General features: G+C 37.0%; 1 protein-coding gene across 1 annotated transcript; it reads left to right on the top strand.

Moving 5' to 3' along the window:
- The first annotated feature begins 1,380 nt into the window (after positions 1–1,380).
- Positions 1,381–12,107, top strand: LOC140161698 (sulfotransferase 1C1-like). The gene is made up of 6 exons (XM_072184999.1): positions 1,381–1,485; positions 3,092–3,216; positions 4,926–5,133; positions 7,043–7,137; positions 8,341–8,587; positions 11,327–12,107. Exons 1-6 carry the CDS (start codon positions 1,419–1,421, stop codon positions 11,431–11,433), a joined length of 849 nt encoding a protein of 282 aa, XP_072041100.1. The 5' UTR covers positions 1,381–1,418; the 3' UTR covers positions 11,434–12,107.
- The last annotated feature ends 8,582 nt before the right edge of the window (positions 12,108–20,689 follow it).

The following is a 20,689-nucleotide window of genomic DNA, read 5'->3' as shown; positions in this document are numbered from 1 at the left end:
CTTTTAAGTCCCTAGTACACAAGTTTTGTTGTTCCCAAAACAAAACAAATACTATCCCATGGGTGGGGAAATGTTATTAAACTTTAATACACGGCATCAAATTTACTTCATCAAATTGTGTTGATAGCATTACTACGGTATTCCACTGGTCTTTAGTATTCAGAAAATGTATAGTTTTACCTATCTAGGATGTACCGTTCTTGAGTTATTACCAAAAAGGTCAAGGTTCAAGCGTTGACCTCTAGAGGGTCATTTTAAACTTGCTCAGATCTTGATGAAAATGGTGCCAAAATCTTCGTTTTGATAAATGATCTTAAATAAATGCTAGTTAGCAACATGTGAGGATGTTTCATTACCTATTATCTGATTATATACACATCAAAACATGTCAAGTTCAGTGGGTTTCTATGGTCATTGACCTTTTTTTGATGCGGAATCTAGATTATGAAACATCCCACATATTGTTAACTAGCACTGTTTAAGATCATTTTATCCAAAGGAAGATATAAATAAATTATTTAAATTAAAAGAAATTGGACGAATGGGGTATCAAAATACGTCTAAATATCCTTGTTTCTATGTTGAATATTTGTGAAGACAATTATTACTTCTGAATCTATAGGCGTAATTGTAACTGCTGCGTCACTTTTTGTGCAGTCTTTATAATATTTGTGCAGTGTCAGGTGTTTGCAGTTATATCTTTCCAGGTTTGCAGTTGTGATCTATAGTGATTATACTCAGCCCATTAATATGGAAGAAGTCTTGGGAGCAGAGACAGGTAAAACATTTCGGTTTTTCGAAACATCCAACATGTACAATATAGAGGAAAGCAGTCAAGTTAGCTCAATCGTTACGGCGTTCGACTATAGTGCGAGAGGTTGCGGGTTCGAACCCTGGCGGTGCCTAGTACGCTCTCGTGAAAATTGAGTTGAAATTCCCCAGGGCAAGGAACTCACTGCTAATTTGTCTCGTTGTAACCCGTACGAAACTCGGGGAGCTGATCCTGGTTGCGATGGTTACTTGTGGAATGTGGTGTGCCCTCTTGAAGCAGCAAAGTCCCTGAATGGTTGTTTAATGGTTTATAGAATGACGTGGGCCATAGTGGTCAGCGACAACCTGTAAAGTGTGCTGAGGCTTGTGGGCTGTGGCTTGTGGATCATTTTTTGTGGGTGTGGTTATTTTTGGCGTAAAACAACTCGGCTTCGCCTCGTTGTTTTACTTAAAATAATGATGTCGCCCGTGTTATATGAGACGATAGATGCACTCCAGCGGCTAAAAACAATACCTTTATTATCTAATTATCAGTTGAAAAGATCATACATGATGGTGGTTTGTTTCAAAGCCCACCAGGTGGGAAACCAAAGATGTACGAATGTGAAGGAATACTCCTAGCTGAGCATCACGTTAAGTCATCTACCATGGAAGCTCTGAAGACATGGCAAGCAAGACAGGACGATGCCTTCGTTGTATCATACCCCAAAGCAGGTACAGTGTACTTTATGCTGGTTTCATTCAAGCCGCTTTGCCGCTTTGCCGCTCTGACGACGATGTTAGCCTAGCAACGTCAGTGGTGACTACAGGTAGCAACAAGCCGATGAATCGATCACTCCACCGCTTTGCGCAAAGCGGCATATTGCCGGATATGGTCTGTCGCGTCTTAAAGCAATATTATAACATTTTCATACAAAATAGATTAGCAATTCTTTGACATAAAATGTTAGCTTTTACTGTCAGATATATCCCTTTTATTTTTGAGCCGAACAACTACGGCAAAGCAAAGAAAATTGGAATTTACTACCAGCGCGTATGTCGCCAATACGTACCACTCCTTCGGTCATGTTATGGTACGACCCTTTGTTGTGTAGATCACCGTCCCATACGCCGTGTACGTACTGTGTGTTATGAACATCGTGTATGTGTTCGACTAATAATTCCATCGTAATAATAAGACGCCGGTTCCGGCGCTTTATTCAAAATCTCGGATTTTGACAAAACTACAGCACCTAGAGTCTTGATTTTTGCAGGGTATATTGGTTTAATAAAGTACAATATAATCGTGTAAAAATGAATTTTAAAAATCAGTGAGGGCGTCCTCAACAGCAAATGTTATAATATGGCTTTAAGTTGAGAGAAACGCCATTTTGGATTTTACAGTGGCAGCTTCGAATCACGCGCGCTGACCTAATCCCGCGGGGCGTATACACACGCATAGAAGGGCATATATCCGTACGCTAGCAACACACCCGCGTAAACGCACTGATTCGAATAAAAAATTTAACCAACAATATTCTCGCTATTCACAATCCATGTCCACGCAATACGAATATTACCATGCTATTACATAGGAACACGTGACAATATTTTTTAGTTTGTCAATATAACGGTATTTCACGCAAATCGATAGAGAAAAAATTAATGTGCACATTTCAAATCACATTATTAAGTATTATTGAGTATCGATTTGCGTGTAACACCTTTATTTTGACAAACTAAAAAATATTTTCACGTGTTCCTATGTAATAGCATGGTAATATTCGTATTGCGCGGACTTGGATGTCGACCTTTTCCCATGATACATCACGATTACATCGCAAACCGCTGACGGCGCCCTTATTGTGAATAGCGAGAATTGTGTGGATCGTCTGGTAATCCGTGTTGATTAATAGTTTAAGGTTTGACACTATTTTAAAGTGTTGCCATTTGGTAGTTCACAGCATCTTGCGAATGGTAGTCAGCTTTGGCAAAAATCGCATTGCTCATTTCATAGCGAGTGTGCAGAAGATTTCAAATATCACATATATACTTTTGTAGGTCCTGTGGTTCTTGAGTTATAATGTAGCAGTGCTGAAACACCTGCAACACTTACATAAACGTACATAACTCATTAACAACGATAAATCAAGCAAGGTTTGAAAGTATATGGGTTGTAGAATGAATTTGTGCAAAACATCAAAGTGTTTTTTTTCAATAATATATTGATTTACATAATGAAAATCGATATTGTTTGGCTGCTTCGACCAACAGTGCCTTGTCTACCCTAAACACGTATTCCAACAGTGTACGATCTCTTTATTGAACATTTTTGTTGAAGGAACTACTTGGACACAAGAAATAGTTTCCGCAATTGTAAACGAAGGCGATCTGGAACAGATCAACAAGAGTCACACCGAATTTCGAGTTCCATATTTGGAGGCTACCTTTCTAAGTTCAACAAAGGTATTTTCATACAATTGAATTAAAACACGTAAGAAAAGATTTTAAGCAGTGCACCTTTGTTTCATAGCCATTGAGGTATAGGGCATTTTTTATATAACCCCTCTAAGTATATTCGTATTTCATCAAGTAGTATTATGTCAGTGTGAATTTTGTTAAAAACATTTTATGTGGTTCTTTTAAAATGGGCACCCAAAACTGGTTCAAATGGGTCTCTTTTTGAAGCACAATGACGATAGAAAGTTTACAAACTCTCATGATATTCTGGCAAGAGCAAACTAAAGTTTCCACCTTTTTATACGCCTAAAAACCCATGATTAATAGACCATTCTGTCACATTACAACACTTCCTATGGGTATTCACATGATGTCATATCAACTTTATATTCTTGGGGATTCCCGATCCATAATTAGTCCTGACTTTGTTTACAGTGATTACATCAAAAAGGGGTTTCCCAAATATCCAAGATTAGAAATGATTCAATTTGTTTTGATTAACTTTATGAATGAGAGGGATTTCCCCAAATGTCTCATGATATATCTCTTAATTCTGTAAACAGAGATAAATAATCAACTTAAATTACTCGGGCACATCACAACAATGACCACCGAATAATGATATTTTTTATTGATTATCACATGTTTTGACCTCCTCCAAATTTACGAAACAAAAAGACTAACCCAATGAGAGTTGAAACATTTTCTTCCATGGACACTGAATACAAGGCAATAGGATTTTGCTGCAAGTTTTAAATTTTGGTTTACTTTCATTTAAATGTACAATGCTACATCAATATTGGGACCATTGCAACAAATGAAGTGTCATAATGCGCAGAAATAAATTATGTTTCGAATGCATATACCACATTTGACATGCGATCAACCGTTTTGGAATAATGGTCATTCATTAAAGCCTTAAGGTTATTAATTATTTTAAACTGTTGTGATTTGGTAGTTCACAGCATCTTACGAATGGTAGTGAGCTTTGGCAAAAACTGCATTGCTCAATTCATAGCGAGTGTGTAGAATAATTAAAATATCACAGATATACTTTTATAGGTGCTGCGGTTCTTGAGTTACGTTGTAAAGAGGGCTGAAACAACAACACTTTTGTAAAACGTACATAACTCATTAACAACAATAAATTAAGCAAGTTTGCAAAGTATACGATTTGTAGATTGAACTTTTGCAAAACAAAGGTGTTATTTTCAATAATATATTGATCAAGATAATGAAAATCGAATTTTAGGTTGCTTCGACCAACAATACCTCATCTACCCTTAATGTACGATCTTGTAATATGAAATTGGTTAATTTTTTGCAAACCTGATTTGTTTGCATATTTGTGATGTTTACACATGTCCCAACTTCCACCTAAATGGAATCGGCCAAATTTGTTGTCTTTGTAGGTCAACAGAGCAAAGTTCGACATATTATCATAATTTAAAAAATTATGACTTTATGTCCTCCCATAGAACTGCGTGTTAAATGACCTTGTTATTTCAACCTAAAATGAACAGCAACCCTTCTCGTCAGTTATTACTGATATTATTTCAACATTTTGAATAAGAATAACAAAATCAAAATTTGACGGAAATCGTACATTAAGGCTTTAAGGGGGGGTAATTATAGTAGATGCTTATTATTTAAATAACTATTTTACTAATGTATTCTATTTACCAATTTTATTATTTTACTCTCAATATTTGTAGGAAATCCACGTCCCGCCAACCCATGAAATCGTAGACAAGATGAAGTCACCTCGTACCATCAAATCTCACCTACCAGGACATCTACTGCCACCTGACGTCATGAAGAAGAAGGCTAGGATTGTCTATGTTGCCAGGAATCCCAAGGATTTAGCTGTGTCTTGTTTTTACTTCCGCAAGGTAAATCCTTTTAGATCTCAAGATGGCGAAAGTTGGAATGCCTTTTTGAAGAGTTTTATCCTGGAAAACGTAAGTATTGTATTCATTTAAACGAGAATTTACTTTTACAACCATTATCATGATTATAATATATATCTTCTGATGAGGATAGTACCAGTGACAATTCGTCGGCTGTATTCCATAGTGGCGTATAGTGATTTTTGGTCATTTTTTTGAAAATTGGCACATATGTTTTTAATGATGTTCTCTTTCATTTTTTCTAAGTCTCATCAGTCATAATTAGCTAATTAATTAGTAATTAATTAATTAAATGTGGCGTATAGTTACAAAGTGACATTTTTGTATTCCATAGTGGCGTATCGACCATACGCCACTTTTTATACACATTTATAATTATGAAATATCGGCAAAAATGAAAAACATCGTATGTCATAGTGGCGTACGCGTATCGGACCTATACGCCACTATGGAATACGAACGACGAAAAGTAACGCCATAGGGATTACACGGCGACCGAGGTGGCGTACGGTTAACGTAAGGTTAGGGTATTGCGTTTTGTTCGTTTTCCATAGTGACGTATAGTTTTATTGTCAGTTTGCCAGCAATAGTATGTATTTATTTCTTTTGAAAATATATAACAATAAAATCTATTTAGTTTACTACAGAAATTTCACATCATTTACAAAATATAATGAATGTCTGATTTACACAACTCGATTTTAAATTGGCATTTCTTCAAACCCGATTTTCTCGAAAAGTTGTTTATTCGCGGCGCCCCACTGTACGCCACTATGGAATACGGACGACGAATTACGACACTAAAAACCTGGGGGGGGGTGGCACTTGACACGAATAACCATACGGGTGTGCTCTCCCGGAAATTTTTCGCAGCTCTGAAATACACCCTAAATTATGACCAAAATAGAGCTCCGAAACACCCTTAATTTTTAAAAGTTCCATTCCTCACATTTTTTTCATGTGGCTTTCAACCAAAAAGCCAAGAAAGACCCTTGATTTTGACTGTTTACAGCTCCAACAGGCCCCTTGTACCTGTTTGCAGCTCCAAAAGACACCCCTTTTACCAGCTCCGAAAGACCCAACACATGAAAATTCCAAGGAGCACACCCACCCAAATGTATGATGTGCCCCCAGGTCTTTGTCAGTATTCAAATCTCGGGTCGCTAGGAACTTAGGGTGGTACTACACTCCTTGATAAATTTGTGTCTATTTTTGCATTTTTCTCAAAAAACAATGGTAACAAAATTTATGTATATTATAGGGGCAAGAAATCCAGTTACTACACTGAAATTTCAGTAACTCAAGACAAGCGATACATTATTTATGATAAGAAAAGAGGTACCGCTAGAATGTACCTAATTTCTTAACATATATCACGAACCACTTGTCTTGAATCACTGAAATTTCAGTGAAGTGGATTCCTTTCCCCTATAATATACATAACTTTTGTTACCAGTGTGTAGTTATTTTTTGAGAAAAACGCAAAATTAGTCACACAATTTATCAGGTGGTGTAGTACCACCTTAAGCTTTTAGTTAGCCAGTAATTGAACACACAAAAAAACAAGTTTACATCGTCTGTCTAAAAATAATATTATGTAGGTTATTTTTACTGCATAATCAGTGGAAATGAATCAGACCCGATCTTAAATTAAATGCATTTAAATAATAGCCCCGACTACGTCGACGGCTACGATGATGAAAATGATGACGAAGACGACAATGATGATGATGATGACGGGGATTAAGACGGAGATGATAATGATGATGATGATAACAATGATGATGATGATGATGATGATGATAGTGATGAGGATGACGACGACGATGACGATTGCGATGATGATGATCATGGCGATGATGACGATGATGACAATGACGATGATGCTATTGATGTGCCAAATTGTCTATATTATTTTATAGTTGTGTATGGTTCGTGGTGGAACCATTACCTGTATTACTGGAATCTTCGACATGAACCAAATGTGCTGTTTTTAAAGTTTGAAGACATGAAAAAGGTAGGATCATTGCACACATTATGCCAATTATAACAGAATGGGCGACTGCAGATCCGTCGGATAACGCTTTTTCAATGGGAAATGAACTTTGCTGCTTGGATGATGTCACGATGAGGTTAGCATTTTTTCCGTATTGAAAAGCGTGTTCCGACGAATCTGCACTCGACAGGCCTCATAATACAGACCGCAAAATAATTAAATCTGGTAACACTTCCTTGTAAGTGTAGTTCCTTGTGTGTGTGACTAACATGTTTTGAAATATGGGGTGTATTGAAAACGAATATAACGGGTTCCCTAATGGGCACCCTTGGGCATTTCGAGAAATTCAGGGTCAAAGTTTACACAGAGGTCAAACTCAAAATTCTTCCGATTTGATTAAAACCTATTGCAAAATATTCCTGATAAAAACCTACTTTGTTGCAAACTCTTTGCAGTTGTATCAGCAGATAGGAGAAGTATGCTTGTTTTCTGTTGACCAGAGACAGTCTTCAGTGAACGGCTCTTTTCAGAGCTGCGAAACCGTTTAAATTAGCAGATAGGCGAGATATCCTGAAGAACGTTTAACAGTTCTAAACTTGTCCGACGGCGAACCGCTAAAAACTTACAAATAGATGAAATAAAAACCCCAGGCTCCGGGCTGCTCCGTCCAGGTTGGAGCTGGTTTGTTGGAACGCGGTTAAAAGCGCCGTTAACCGGCGGTCGATTTTTAATTTCCTCCCTAATTACTAATTGCAAAATTTATTTAGGACACAAGGAATCAAACACAGAAAAATGATCCAATTGTGAAAATGGTCTTAAAATGTTTGCCTTGTTATTAGAATTAATAAAAGAAATAATTTGCACTACCTACTATGTTTCGTTACTACGGTAACAGTGCCGCCGAGAGCCATTACGGGCCTGGGGGTAATATGAACTCACGGGCCCCTTTGATCAGCGATTACGGTGCAGGACTTCATAAGTGTATGTGTGCGGGGGGGGGCAGTGGCGTAAAATGTTTGTGATATGGGGGAGGGAGGTTGGTGTAAAATCCTTGAACACATGTTGAAGCGAAGCAACGTAGTGTGTTAAGCTGCAATGTGAGCATTGCACTAAAGGGAACAAACAAAAGGCATCTACTATAATATTGATTTCGACGGCGAATCCGTTTTAAACCCCAATATCGGTGTGTTTCGTTTTTATATAATTTTCTTTATTGTCTTTCAGGATCTGAAAGGAACTGTTGAACGAATTGCAGATTTCCTAGGTTACACATTTTCAGATGATGTAATTGACAGAATAGTCAATCATTGTACGTTTGGAAACATGAAGGCTAATCCAATGGCAAATCCAGATACGCTAGTAGCCAAAGTCATTGAAGCTAAGCTAAGACATATGAAGAATGGTGCCGAGGAAGTAGCTGACAGCAATGATAACGTTGCTCCCAAAGATCGCCCATCATTCATGCGAAAAGGTGAGATATACAGACCTCACAATCAGTTATTTTCATCCGTGTATACTAAAAGTATTCGAAACCAGGAGCTCTAATTTAAGACCTCATTTGTTGAAATTGGTTGAGAATTAAAGAAATGGTGATCTAAAACCCAAGGAAGGAACGAAATCAAAAAGTTGCACTTCTAATTATTGGAAAGCATGGCGCTCTTCTTTGAGAACGTTGTGTGTTTATGTACAACAGGGCATGCAATGGAGCAAACTGTGTCTTTTGATAATGCATCTTCCTTAGGATTTTGGACCATCGTGTCTTTGTTTCCAGTGGCGTAGCGTCAATCGATCTGAAATTTTTAAAAATCCCATATGAAAATGGCCGAAAAACGACTTTTGCCCCAAATCAGACCAATATGATGACCCACGCTACGCCACTGTTTATTTCTTAACCGATTTCAACGAATGAGGTCTTAATTTCGAGCTAAAAGATGCAGCTATTGGCTGCTGGTTCCAATTATGACATATCTGCCTTTGCTTAGTTTTGGATATGCAGGGGTGACAATAACTGGTATTTTAATTCCCCGGACGCAGGATTCCTTAATCAGAATTTGGAAGTCGGAACCTCGCAGTACGACTTCCGGAAATTATTACCGACGTGACCCCTGCTGTTACATAGCAAAATGTAGAAAATAAGCCGGCAAATACGTTTAAGGTATAAAGCAAACATAATGATTGTTGAGTGAGACACTGAATGAGAAATAATGAGCAGATTGTGATCGTTTAGAGGTTGAAGGTTCGAACTTCTACCGTAACGTTTTGGAATTTCACTCCATTGACAATATTTTATTATTATATCATGTTCATACATACTCACGATATAACGACGTTTCTGATTGGATTTGAGCCCTTTTTTGCTGGTCATAAATTCCGTTTATGACCAGTACGCAGGGCATAAACAAGCTGCGTAACGCAGCTTTGGAACCCAATTAAAACGATCCACGATTTGCTAGTGTTGCGTACACGCGCATGTCACCGCGCCCATCTCACGCGGAGCGCAAAAGATGACGCATATCACGCGTTGACTCCCGGCCGTTGACCTCATGAGCCGAGCTGCTTTCTGCAACTAGGCCTACTCATTTTCTTCCAGTTTATGAAGGAAAACGGTATGGAAATGTTATTTAAACTTGTAAACCCTTATTATTTTCATCTGTATTGAATTGCTAAGAATGTTGGGTATGTATGAACGGGGTTCATTCATAGGATTTCGGGTATGATCGCTGTTTATGCCCAAACAGCGATCATGCCCTCAATCCTGTGAATGAACCCCTAATTTATGTTAGTTATAGATTAATGAACGCGTTTTACTTGTTGGGAAATAAATTAGACAAAATAATGCACGCGCGCTGATGTTGATGTGTCTAATGCACGAGCTCCGAATTTATTGGAAAATATATAAATTTAGAAACATATATAAATGCATCAACCCGCCCGAAAAATGAATCAAGCCTAAGCGACGCGAACGCGTGCGAAGCACTGCGCGTAGTACGCGGAGTGCACATTATACACAATCAATGCATGGTTTGGATTTTTCTAACGCTTGCTCTGATTGGTTCTCGCTATCTAAGAGTGTATGAATGTATTTCAATGCATTACCCATTCTGGCTGTCATTCTGGACGCCATTTTGAATTGAAAAGATGTCAATGAAACTAAATGGGCACATATTTATATTTGTTGGTTAGAAAAAATTCATTCATTATTTATTATTAGGTCATTTTTATGTTGTTATAATGTGTTTTAATGAAAAAAAAACATATTATGGACGCTATTTTGAAAAATTGCTTGATCTGAATTTCTTACCGAAACTTTTTCTGAATGTTTTGACATTATGTAACATGAAAATATAAAAGAATCATGTACACGAACTTACCACTAGAGCCTCGAGTAATGCATATGTGAACAATTGTCTCAAGTATAATGTAGATATTCGTCTTAGTCTAAATCGCTTAGAACATTCCAAATAACAAACAATACAAATCATTCAACCCCCTGAACATAACATTTCTATTGGTAAAATGGCCTTTACCATACGTTTGGTAATAGTATTCATAAGAACTGACTTGTTGAACTTCTGCGTCTGTCATGATGCTGGTTTCGTTTTCACCATACTACACAGTGACATCGCCCCGATATCTTCATGGTAGAAATCGCCATGGTAGGTTGAATCCACAGCTACCCATGGCCATTTTATTCGGACCTTATGAGATGCATAATTAGCGAAGTGACCTGACTAAGGCTACTGACAATAGACGGGGTAATTGATTTCTCGCTGTGTGAGTAAGCTTGTATACGACATTGCGGTCAATGGTTATACTGTCTCCACTTGAGTGAGCGCCGCTATAGCCTGCTGCGCGCTGTAGTCCATACAGGACCAACGCAATATAAAATTAGAGTTTTGGTCAAATTTTGAGTTCAAAGCGCACGGCCAATTTTCAAAGCGCACGCTAACGACTATCATATCTGTTCAACACGTATTTTCAAGTGTATGAGACCACATCTGGTTTCTTGAGAAAAAATCATTTACGGGAGATATTCATCATTTTCTAACCCAGTATCCGAAGATTTTCGTCTGATATCAAAATCGTGCATAGCAATTCACGTGTATCGATCCCGTGTATTCATTTTAATGTCTCTGCTGCACCAAATAATTATTAGCCAGGCGATGTCGGTGTGTACTATGTAATAATTATTTCCTTTATTGTTTTGTAGGAGAAGTTGGTGATTGGAAGAATCATTTCACTGTAGCCCAGAACGAGGCCATGGATGAACTAATACGGGAGAAGCTGGCAGGGAGTGGACTCGTGTTTGAATGTTAAAATTGAGCACCTGTGTCAGGGTCTTAGCTGGGAATTACGGTTTGCCCGTCATTTGAATAAAATTGCCTGTCCTAATTTGACCGTTAATACGAGCGAAATACGTCTCTGCAATTTAAACACGATTTAGGCGAAATTAGGTATGCTTGAATTTTTCGCCAAAATGTGGAAACAAATTCCAAATTGTTTGTGTTTCCCCAGTAGAACTTATGATGTAGAACACATTGGCAAGAGAAAATCACGTTTTTAGCCATTGATCGGAAGTGGATGACCTGTGACCGGAAGTTGATCATGTTACATTTGTGCCCCCACCCAATGGTAGTAGTACCAACGTGGGTGTCGTTCAGACTGTTTATGACCGATAATGCAATTGTTTGTTATTTTTTCTAGAAATGCTACGCTTTATGTTATATAGCACAATAACGTCACTTACATACATGTATCAGCTATAACAAAACAAGTTGAAAAGTTATAGCATAGAATTAGGGTCAACGTTCATGTAGGGGTTGCTTCCGGTATAACTAAAATACCTTCAATATGCTGAAGCTTCAGCAAATTTTACTACGATCAGACGCTGGTGGCAGAAATGTCAACTTGAACACTTGAATACTTGTGTACGCAATTAGCTCTAGTTTTCATGTATTTCTACAATAGTATGCAGATTAAATATTTCCAACATCGAGATCATAAATATGTAGATTAATTTCTGATTGAATGGAACTCCGTAAATATTGTAATAGCTGATTCAAGTAACGGATTTTTTTTGTAATCATAAATATAATGGTAAGTTTCAGTTTAAGATAATAATTTTCTTTTCCAATTGTCTTTTTTGAGCACATTATTGCAAACGAAATGTGATAAAATGATAGATGCACGAAGACGATGAATAATAACAAAGGGAGCCAAGGCCCGTTTTTTTTTTTGGGGGGGGGGGGTTGCTGATTTTGAAAAGGTGAATAAAGGCAACCAGTACCCAGTTCCCGTTTAAACAATTATTTTATGGTAGCTAAAGTAAAAGATGACAAAACAGAGGAGAAAATGCGCCGTATTTGGTGTTTTTTACCGTGGGCACGTGGAAAACGCACGTGCTGTTTGTTTACATCTAAAACCCCAATATCGATTAGGTGACGTCACTTGAAAAAGGTCTATAGTTTTGCATTACCATTTTCAATCAGGCCCGGTACTGAGACCCACTTCACTGTAACCTCACATGAATCATTTAAGTTCATAGGCGAGTTCATATGCATGCATATGATGTTCAGGTATATTCGTCACCCTCCCAGTGGGCACACAACACGTTGAAATCAGGTTGAAATCACGTTGTATTTGCAAATGGACTTCAACCTGATGGACTTCTACCTGATTTCAACCTAGAGGTTAGTTGAAATCGGGTTGAAATTTCAACCTGATTTCAACTAACCTCTAGGTTGAAATCAGGTTGAAATTAGGTTAGGTGGACTCTTCGACGTTGTATCAACGTTGATTCAACGTCGAAATCCTAACATGTGTCCACAATTGCCTAACTCACATTCAGCCGAATTGCGCTTTCTGCCTAAATCATGTCTCTATTTGCATTTGCACCTGCTGTAATAATGCCATTGACATTGACCATCATAAAATAAGATTTTGGGTACGTTAGGCAATTTTGACAGGTGTCAAATCATGACAGATTTTATATAACAGATTTTATGCCTAACTCAGCTGTTAATATTTTGTCTGCATATTTTGCTCTGATTTTTGCCTCGGTCACAGGCCAAAGTCACAGATAGTCACATGTGTCAGTTATATATTCACCGTAATTGTTTCTAACAATTCCTTTTAATATGTCTCATTATCATTTGCTCTTGGCCCAAGATTGGCGAAAAGATAAATTACCCCACATTTTAACAGCTAAAGAGGTGAATGACTGCATGAGTAATATGTTCATTTATTACATTAATGTCATGTTCATTTAGTCATAATAAGCTGCACCTGGAAACCAGACAAGCTTAATTATCATACACTGTTAATAAAAATAAAAAACCAGAAACATTCTGTAAAAAAGCTGAAAACATGCTGGGTTTTATACGGACGTCAGTGGGAAAATGCCGTTTCTCCGTGTATGTGTGTGTGGTTTTTTTTAATGTTACTGGATCTTTCTTACAGAAAACCGAAAAAGTTCAGAAACATGCCAGCAAGTTTTCGTCTTTTACGGAAATATTTCTAATAATGTGAGCCTTCGCCCATTATTAATAAGTAATTCGGTAAAATAATAAATTATCTGCATAAACATCTGCTTCAACCATGAAAAAAGTAATAAATCGAACCTGGTCTGGTAGCGAACATGTTCATTAATAACCAAACCACACCTGCAATTTATGTTAGAATTAAATTATTCAAAATCAATCATGACAATAACAACGAAGCGGGCTTCAAACACCATCAGGAATCAATAATTTTTCATCTACTATTTTCTTTCGGAGGGAGGTCTTAGTCTGGAACTTATTTTATTCCGAAAAAAGTCCTCGAAATAGGCTATGTATGACTCAGTAACGTAATTGTTTTTAAGTGCACTATGTTCGGCTTATAAATTGGCGAAGATTATTCAGGTTTTGTTACTTCTCGGGTCGCTAAAGTCCCAACTTGTACTTAACGGTACGGGCAATTTAAAATCGAGTTGCGAAAAGTTTTTTGATACGTTCATTGATTTCTCAAAAAGTAAAAATCGCAGTATAACAAATAACGATTCAAATGAAAGCCAATATTGGGGTCTGATTGTTGTACCACTATGAAAGGCCTGACACCAATATAAACATTTCTTTCGGTGACCCAAGTTCATGGTCATTTCCGCCCACGCACTTTTTTACAGATGGCCTGGAATTTCATATTTCGGTTTCAGCGATTGCCCGAAAAAAGGTGGTATGTTTTTGAAAAGCGTTTCCGCTTGGAATGTAGATAGTTATTGTTACTATTACTCTTCGCGATTTTAATTTATGCACTCTTTAGCCGGCAATTTTCAATGCATTTTACATATTAGAAATGTCACTTGCATAAATACCGATATTTTTAACAGTATCGTTTTTGTTAACCAAAATACCATCCACATTAGTTCCCAAGACTTTGATGACACCATAGATACCAAATCGGACTGCAGGTGATGAACATATTTTAAACTAGAATCAAACGAACCAGCGTAGGCCCTCTCAAAATGTACTTTTTTTAATATATCGCGTTGTGATAAAAATGACTGCTTTTTCCTTGTTTTTTATAACAAGGAAAAGCTTTACTTACCTCAAACTTCACACGTAGTGTTGTCTGAATGTCCGTTGCTGGTTGGTGTTATTCCGATTATGCGATTCTCATGATTTAGGGCTATTTAGCCTACATTTGACCAAATATTTGCCCACACAATGATCGAATATATTCCAAAAATGGCGCTGCATTCGGTGTCACATTAACGACAAGGTTATGCTACGATGTGTGAGACTTGCTGACACTATATTCACGGTTTTTCTACTAGCTATTCAAACCTATGACAAATTTGGCTGGTTTGCGATTTTCAATTGTCCTTTTCGGTAGGCTAAATCCCATAACCCTTTGCGAGTACACCTAAGAACTCGTCATTTTGCGTCACGCCGCTCTGCGCAGATGCGCACATCGTTTATCGAACAATGTTACTGCGCATTGCAAGTCGGCGTGACGTAAAATGACGAGTTCTCAGATGTGCTCGCAAAGGGTTATGGGATTTACCGAAAAGGTCAATACCATTTTCACCCTGATGTGACAGTGACGTCACGTCAGTACTGTACAAATTTTATTAGGTGCAGCCTCACTCGCTAGAGTTCGATCAAAGCGCTGGTGTACATACGCACGCGCTTAAAGACGCCGCATAGATGCGCGAGCGAAACAGTCGTTTCAACGCGTTGACGTCACTGCCATATCGGGGTGAAAATGGTAAAGATAATAGATGACTATAAAACCTCAAACTCGCCCCTCGATAAAGGTTGGCAATTGAAGCAGACCTCAGTTTAGCGAACTTTGCCTGTTTAATGCGATGCGAGTGCAAGCGTCGCCCGGACTGTGAAGGTTTCTGCATACCGAATATGGGTTTAGGTTAGGCCTATATCATGGCCTCTAGGCCCTATGATTTATTTTTCGAAAAGAAAGCCTAATCCCGGAGCCTAATCAATTGAGAAGGGACTGGATTTTGTCATAATAATATAAAAATTAATACTTGTTGTCCATAACAAGAAGGAATGCCTCGCGATTTTTTTGATATCCAGTCATAGTATTTTAATTGATTACACTGAACATGAAGCTATATCTCTTTTACATGTAGTGAGTACCACATTAGATTGTGTTTACAAGAAATAATAAGCGCTGCCTCCTCGAAATATCTTATGCTAGCAGCTTTGATGATCAAATATTATCTACAACCAGGCACCTGTGTTCAAGGCCTTTCTTTATTCTATTGACCTCATAAGAAAGGATTAGAATTATCAGAATGCAGTCCTTGACCTGTTTCCACACATTATTAATGAGTCGATAAGGGACAGTGCTACCGTTTTACTTCAGCGAATACGTATGACCACTACACAGTTCAATGGCCTTATTGTGATCTGGCGGGCGTTTTAAAAGCACAGTCCCTGAACACAAGATGACTGCGTGGGCATATTTCCGAGCAAGGAACAATAGAGACAAATTGCCTGGCAATGACGTCTCATGTAATCACAGTCTATAGTGTGATCAGAACATTATAGGCTGGTGGTCATTAATATACGCTCAGTACAAAAAGTCCAATGCGATTTTTAATGTATTTTCTAAAATTAAAAGAACCACCTTTTAGCGGGATTTCTTGTAAGTTACACAGCTGAAGTTGTGAAAGGGTTGAAAGACTACAATATTACGGCTTAAACAAGAATTAGTTTGTTTGGTCTTTGTTCCTATAGCCACATCCCTTAAGGGCTGGGGTATGAACGTTTGGACAGTATTTATTTTGGGACATCAGAGCACATCAGACATATCGAATTGCATTCTGAATACGAAGAATGTCATTCTGATATCAAATAATTTTGATTTTTGAAATTTGCCATTTAATACACATTTTATGGCAAATCATTAAAAATTGATATTTTTTGATATTTAACAGTACTTGAAGTAAACTTTATAAATCTGATGATTTATACTTAAAGTGTATGTACGTGGGATGAAAAGCCGACGATCAATTGAAAATTTTGACCTTTCGTATTGAAGATATGGATTTTTTTCCCAAAACACCAAAAAAAATCCATATCTTCAATATGAAAGGTCAAAATTTTCAATTGACCGTCGGCTTTTCCTCCCTGCTACACACACTTTAAGAATATATCATTAGATTTATATAATTTACTTCGAGGACTGTTATATATCAAAAATTTGAAAAATATCAAATTTTTATAATTTGTCATAAAATTTGTATTATATTGTGATTGTCAAAAAATGAAAATTATTTGATATCAGAAAGACATGCTTCGTATTCAGAATGCAATTCGATAGGTCTGAGGTGCTCTCATGTCCTACAAAAAATACTGTCGAAAAGCAAAACACGCTCATTTTAAATCCCTTAAACTGTTGAATTTGGTTGAAATCACAAAATCTACTTCAGTGCAAAGACCATGTAAATGAATTCTTTTGATCAATGTAAATTTTGATATTCTAGTTGAAATACATATATCCTCTTTGAAAGACGTGCCCTTATTCTCCCACAGATTCCAAATGGTGTCATCCATTCAGGTAACCCCATTTGAAATTAAAGTTTAAGGTCATGCATCCCATCGGGGTGTGTATGAATGTCAACTGAAATAGCACATTTCAAATGGATCAGCCAACTTTTAAAAAAAGCATTTTGGATTTGTTTCCTTTGCTACCCTGGATACAATGTGAATGGGCTACAAACACTTCTGTTCATTATATATATTTGATCCTTTAAGCATTTTAATAAAATTTAACATTTTCTGAACAAGGGCAAGATAAAAGCACAGTACTTAGCTCGTTAGCCCTAAAAAGCAATGTGCTCCATTTGTCAATCAACGTGTATGTTAGGGTGGGGGCGAAAAACACTCTTTTTCACGGATCGACTTGGAACTCCCGGAGAATTTTACTGGGTTACATACTAGTATTGTGCTGAAATATCAGTAAGATCGAAGCATGTTTCACCCAGGCAGTAGAATTTCACAAAATCCCTACTTTTTTGTTATTTCGTACTGTATAACTCTATATAGAGAAATCTGGGAAAAGTAGCCATTCAGATGCCATTCTAACCAATATTAAACACTTTGGGTAGTTTGTTTGGACCCTCTAGAACATCACCAAATAGCAAGCAGTCTCCAATTGGTTACCATTATTTTTGCTAAATGCATGCAAGTTAAATATTAATGATATTTGATAATGCTACCCCTACCCCTTAATTTACCAACTCAAATATCATCAATATTTAAGTAAATACATGTCTTTAGCAAAAATTAATGGTAACCAATTGGAGACTGCTTACTGTTTGGTGATGTTCTGGAGGGTCTAAACAAACTCCTTACATTTCCCAAATGAATGCATCGACCAGCTGGTGTTCACTCAGCTGATTGGCTGAAGGAGGTTAGATTGCATGTAACAACCTTGAAAGCAGAGCATGTCTCAACTTTTTTGCCTGTTGCTCGGGGGATTAATTTGCCTGATGCTTGGGGGATTAATTCCTTGTAAATCCAAAATACACGGAGCAATCTTTTGTGTGTGCAACAGGCAATTGCTTGGAAAATTGCCTCGTGTATGTCGGCCTTAAGTTTCAACATTGCTCTTTGTGACGCAAGATAGTACAGACAACCTCGCTGTACACCTTGGTAGGTTTGATGCAATAGCGCCATCATTCTATTCCAAAATGAAAGGAAACAAGTACCATACCTGAGTACATTAATTTGAGAGTTGAAACCGAAATAGAATTCAGGTTTACAAGTTGCCATGGCCGCCCCATTTTTAGTTTTTTCTCATTACATAATTACCACAGCAGTATCCCTTTTATGCTTACCGAAATAGAACAGCTTGTGCCATTGAAAATGTACACAAAATCCCCCATTTCAACTTCCAATAACTCACTTTAAATCAGTGGTGCTTAGACTTTTGTTTGAAAAAGACCTGTGAAGTATTGTGAAACTATCCATAGGCCTCAAAATTTAAGCAGCTCTTACTTTATTTTTTTTGTATGCATTTGCTATGGAGCAAGCAGATGAACTGCAATGCATGATGGGATACTCCCTTAAAGGAAGTCTCCTGCAATCAGAACATTATGCCTTATATGTCACGAATCCCATGGTTTTGTTTAAAACAAACACATAATTGACCATAAAAACCGAATAAAAACTACCAGCTGTCTCTTTAACACACGATATTCAAAATTCCCAAGCGCCTAAATTGTCTAAAGCAATGACATCATGGTTATGAGCCCAAAAGAGAGCCCACATATTGTGATATGATTATTTCATTAACGCATTTCCAACATACTTGTCGGGCATTTTGAAGTTAAAATGTAAACTACGTGACAGAAACATACGTTACCATTAATTTTAAAACCCTAAAATTGCGCCCGATCACCCGTGTATTCTTTTCTACCATGCATTATAAGTACTTAGGAAAGAAAATTACAGAAAATGGGTTCAATGAAAAGTATCTTAATTGTAAGTTTCATCTAAATTTTCAATTATTTTTCAACTCGTTTTGAGGCAACCAATTCCCCTTTAACAAAAGTTTCTTTTTGAACTAAAAGGCGACATTGCCAAAAAATAATTAGTTTTTGCATTGACAACAAAAGAGCTTGCAGTAGTCCTTTCAATCTAATGGTAACATACGTTTCCCTTAGTAACGTAAGTTTCCCATAGAAAACACACGGGCATTATTGAAATTGATGTAAAAATAAAAGATTTGATCGTCATATTTTCCAGAATGAAACTTAGAAGGACTGCCTTTGATTTATGAATAAAAAGGAGTAGTTTACAGATACTTTATTTTTGCCAATTTTTCAATTTCAAGTACTGCCGATTTATTGGTTTTGACCCAACAGATGTCAAAACTGCACATTCTTAACTTAATAGTACGGTATCCAATAACATCATACTGATAAATGAAGATACTGAGTTAATATTACTGGATGACAGAGCTCGTGCTAGAAATAAAAATGTATAGCAAAACTGCTAGATGCAAGTTGCAATTTTGTATAGCAGTTTTCAGGTCATAGTATTTTTTTAAATTATTTTACTGAAATGACCTCTACTAAAAGTATTTATGACACACCACTATTGCTTTAAAGATAAAAATAAAATCATCTTTATACAAGATGTTTGCACATATTGTGTTGCAGATCTGGAAAACTAATTTAAGGGGAAGATTGGAATGTCATCGGAAAGATCAGACAGCAAGCCAGACTATAGCCAGACCTACCTCCATGGCCAGACGGTAACATGAGTAGGTTCATTTTACCTTGGAAGGCATGGATAGTCTTGCAAATATGGGCTAACTGTCCCCTAGACCATTCAATATGCATTAATCAGTATATGATCACGAAAAGTTTACGATATTATTAATAAAGCATCACGAAGTCAGTCACCTTCAATTCCCCATGCATACGAATATGATATCGCCAATTTGTTTTGAAGAATTTGAGGCGACATTAGAATTCCCCATGCATACGGATATGATATCGCCAATTTGTTTTGAAGAATTTGAGGCGACATTAGAAAAGTTTGACTGTGTCACTTCCGTGATCTAATTGGACTATGAAAGTAGATCGAGATATGATAGAAAGGAAGATTTGGGGAAATTAAACTAACATTTGTGATTCCGATTTTAATTATTATTTCCTTTTGAAAGCATGAAGTACATTTAGGAAAAACACAGAGCAGCGTAGCTGATGAAAACAACATTGCATATCAATAAAGTTGTAATTTTCACGCTTAACGGTATCAATTAACGCACATAACTCATTAAAATGTTCTTTTCTGAAACCATAGACCTTAAGGCCTATGATGAAACTTAATGAATTGAAATTTAACCTATCACGATTCATGAGTTTTTACTCTTTATGCGGCAGTTCCATCGAGAATAAGGAAATCCCTGATGAAATAAAAAAATTATCAAGCCATTTGCAGGCATTTTAGGGATCATTGGATTACAAAATACAATATAAATATGGTTGGTTGATTGTCACACATCAGACTGATCAAGAAGTGGATTGGTATTTCAGATTTGTAGAGGTTAATTG

The sequence above is a fragment of the Amphiura filiformis genome, chromosome 10 (assembly GCF_039555335.1).
Source record: "Amphiura filiformis chromosome 10, Afil_fr2py, whole genome shotgun sequence".
NCBI classification, from domain to species: Eukaryota; Metazoa; Echinodermata; class Ophiuroidea; order Amphilepidida; family Amphiuridae; genus Amphiura; species Amphiura filiformis.
Note: the sequence above shows the minus strand (reverse complement) of the source record. Positions and strands in the feature narration are given on the sequence as shown.

What these genes read in the sequence shown, in the direction of transcription:
- LOC140161698 (XM_072184999.1), top strand. Translation starts at nt 1,419, where the DNA reads ATGGAAGCTCTGAAGACATGGCAAGCAAGACAGGACGATGCCTTCGTT. An exon ending in TAGATCTCAAGATGGCGAAA is followed by an intron (nt 5,134 to 7,042) that starts GTTGGAATGCCT and finishes ATTATTTTATAG; the next exon opens with TTGTGTATGGTTCGTGGTGG. An exon ending in AGTTTGAAGACATGAAAAAG is followed by an intron (nt 7,138 to 8,340) that starts GTAGGATCATTG and finishes ATTGTCTTTCAG; the next exon opens with GATCTGAAAGGAACTGTTGA.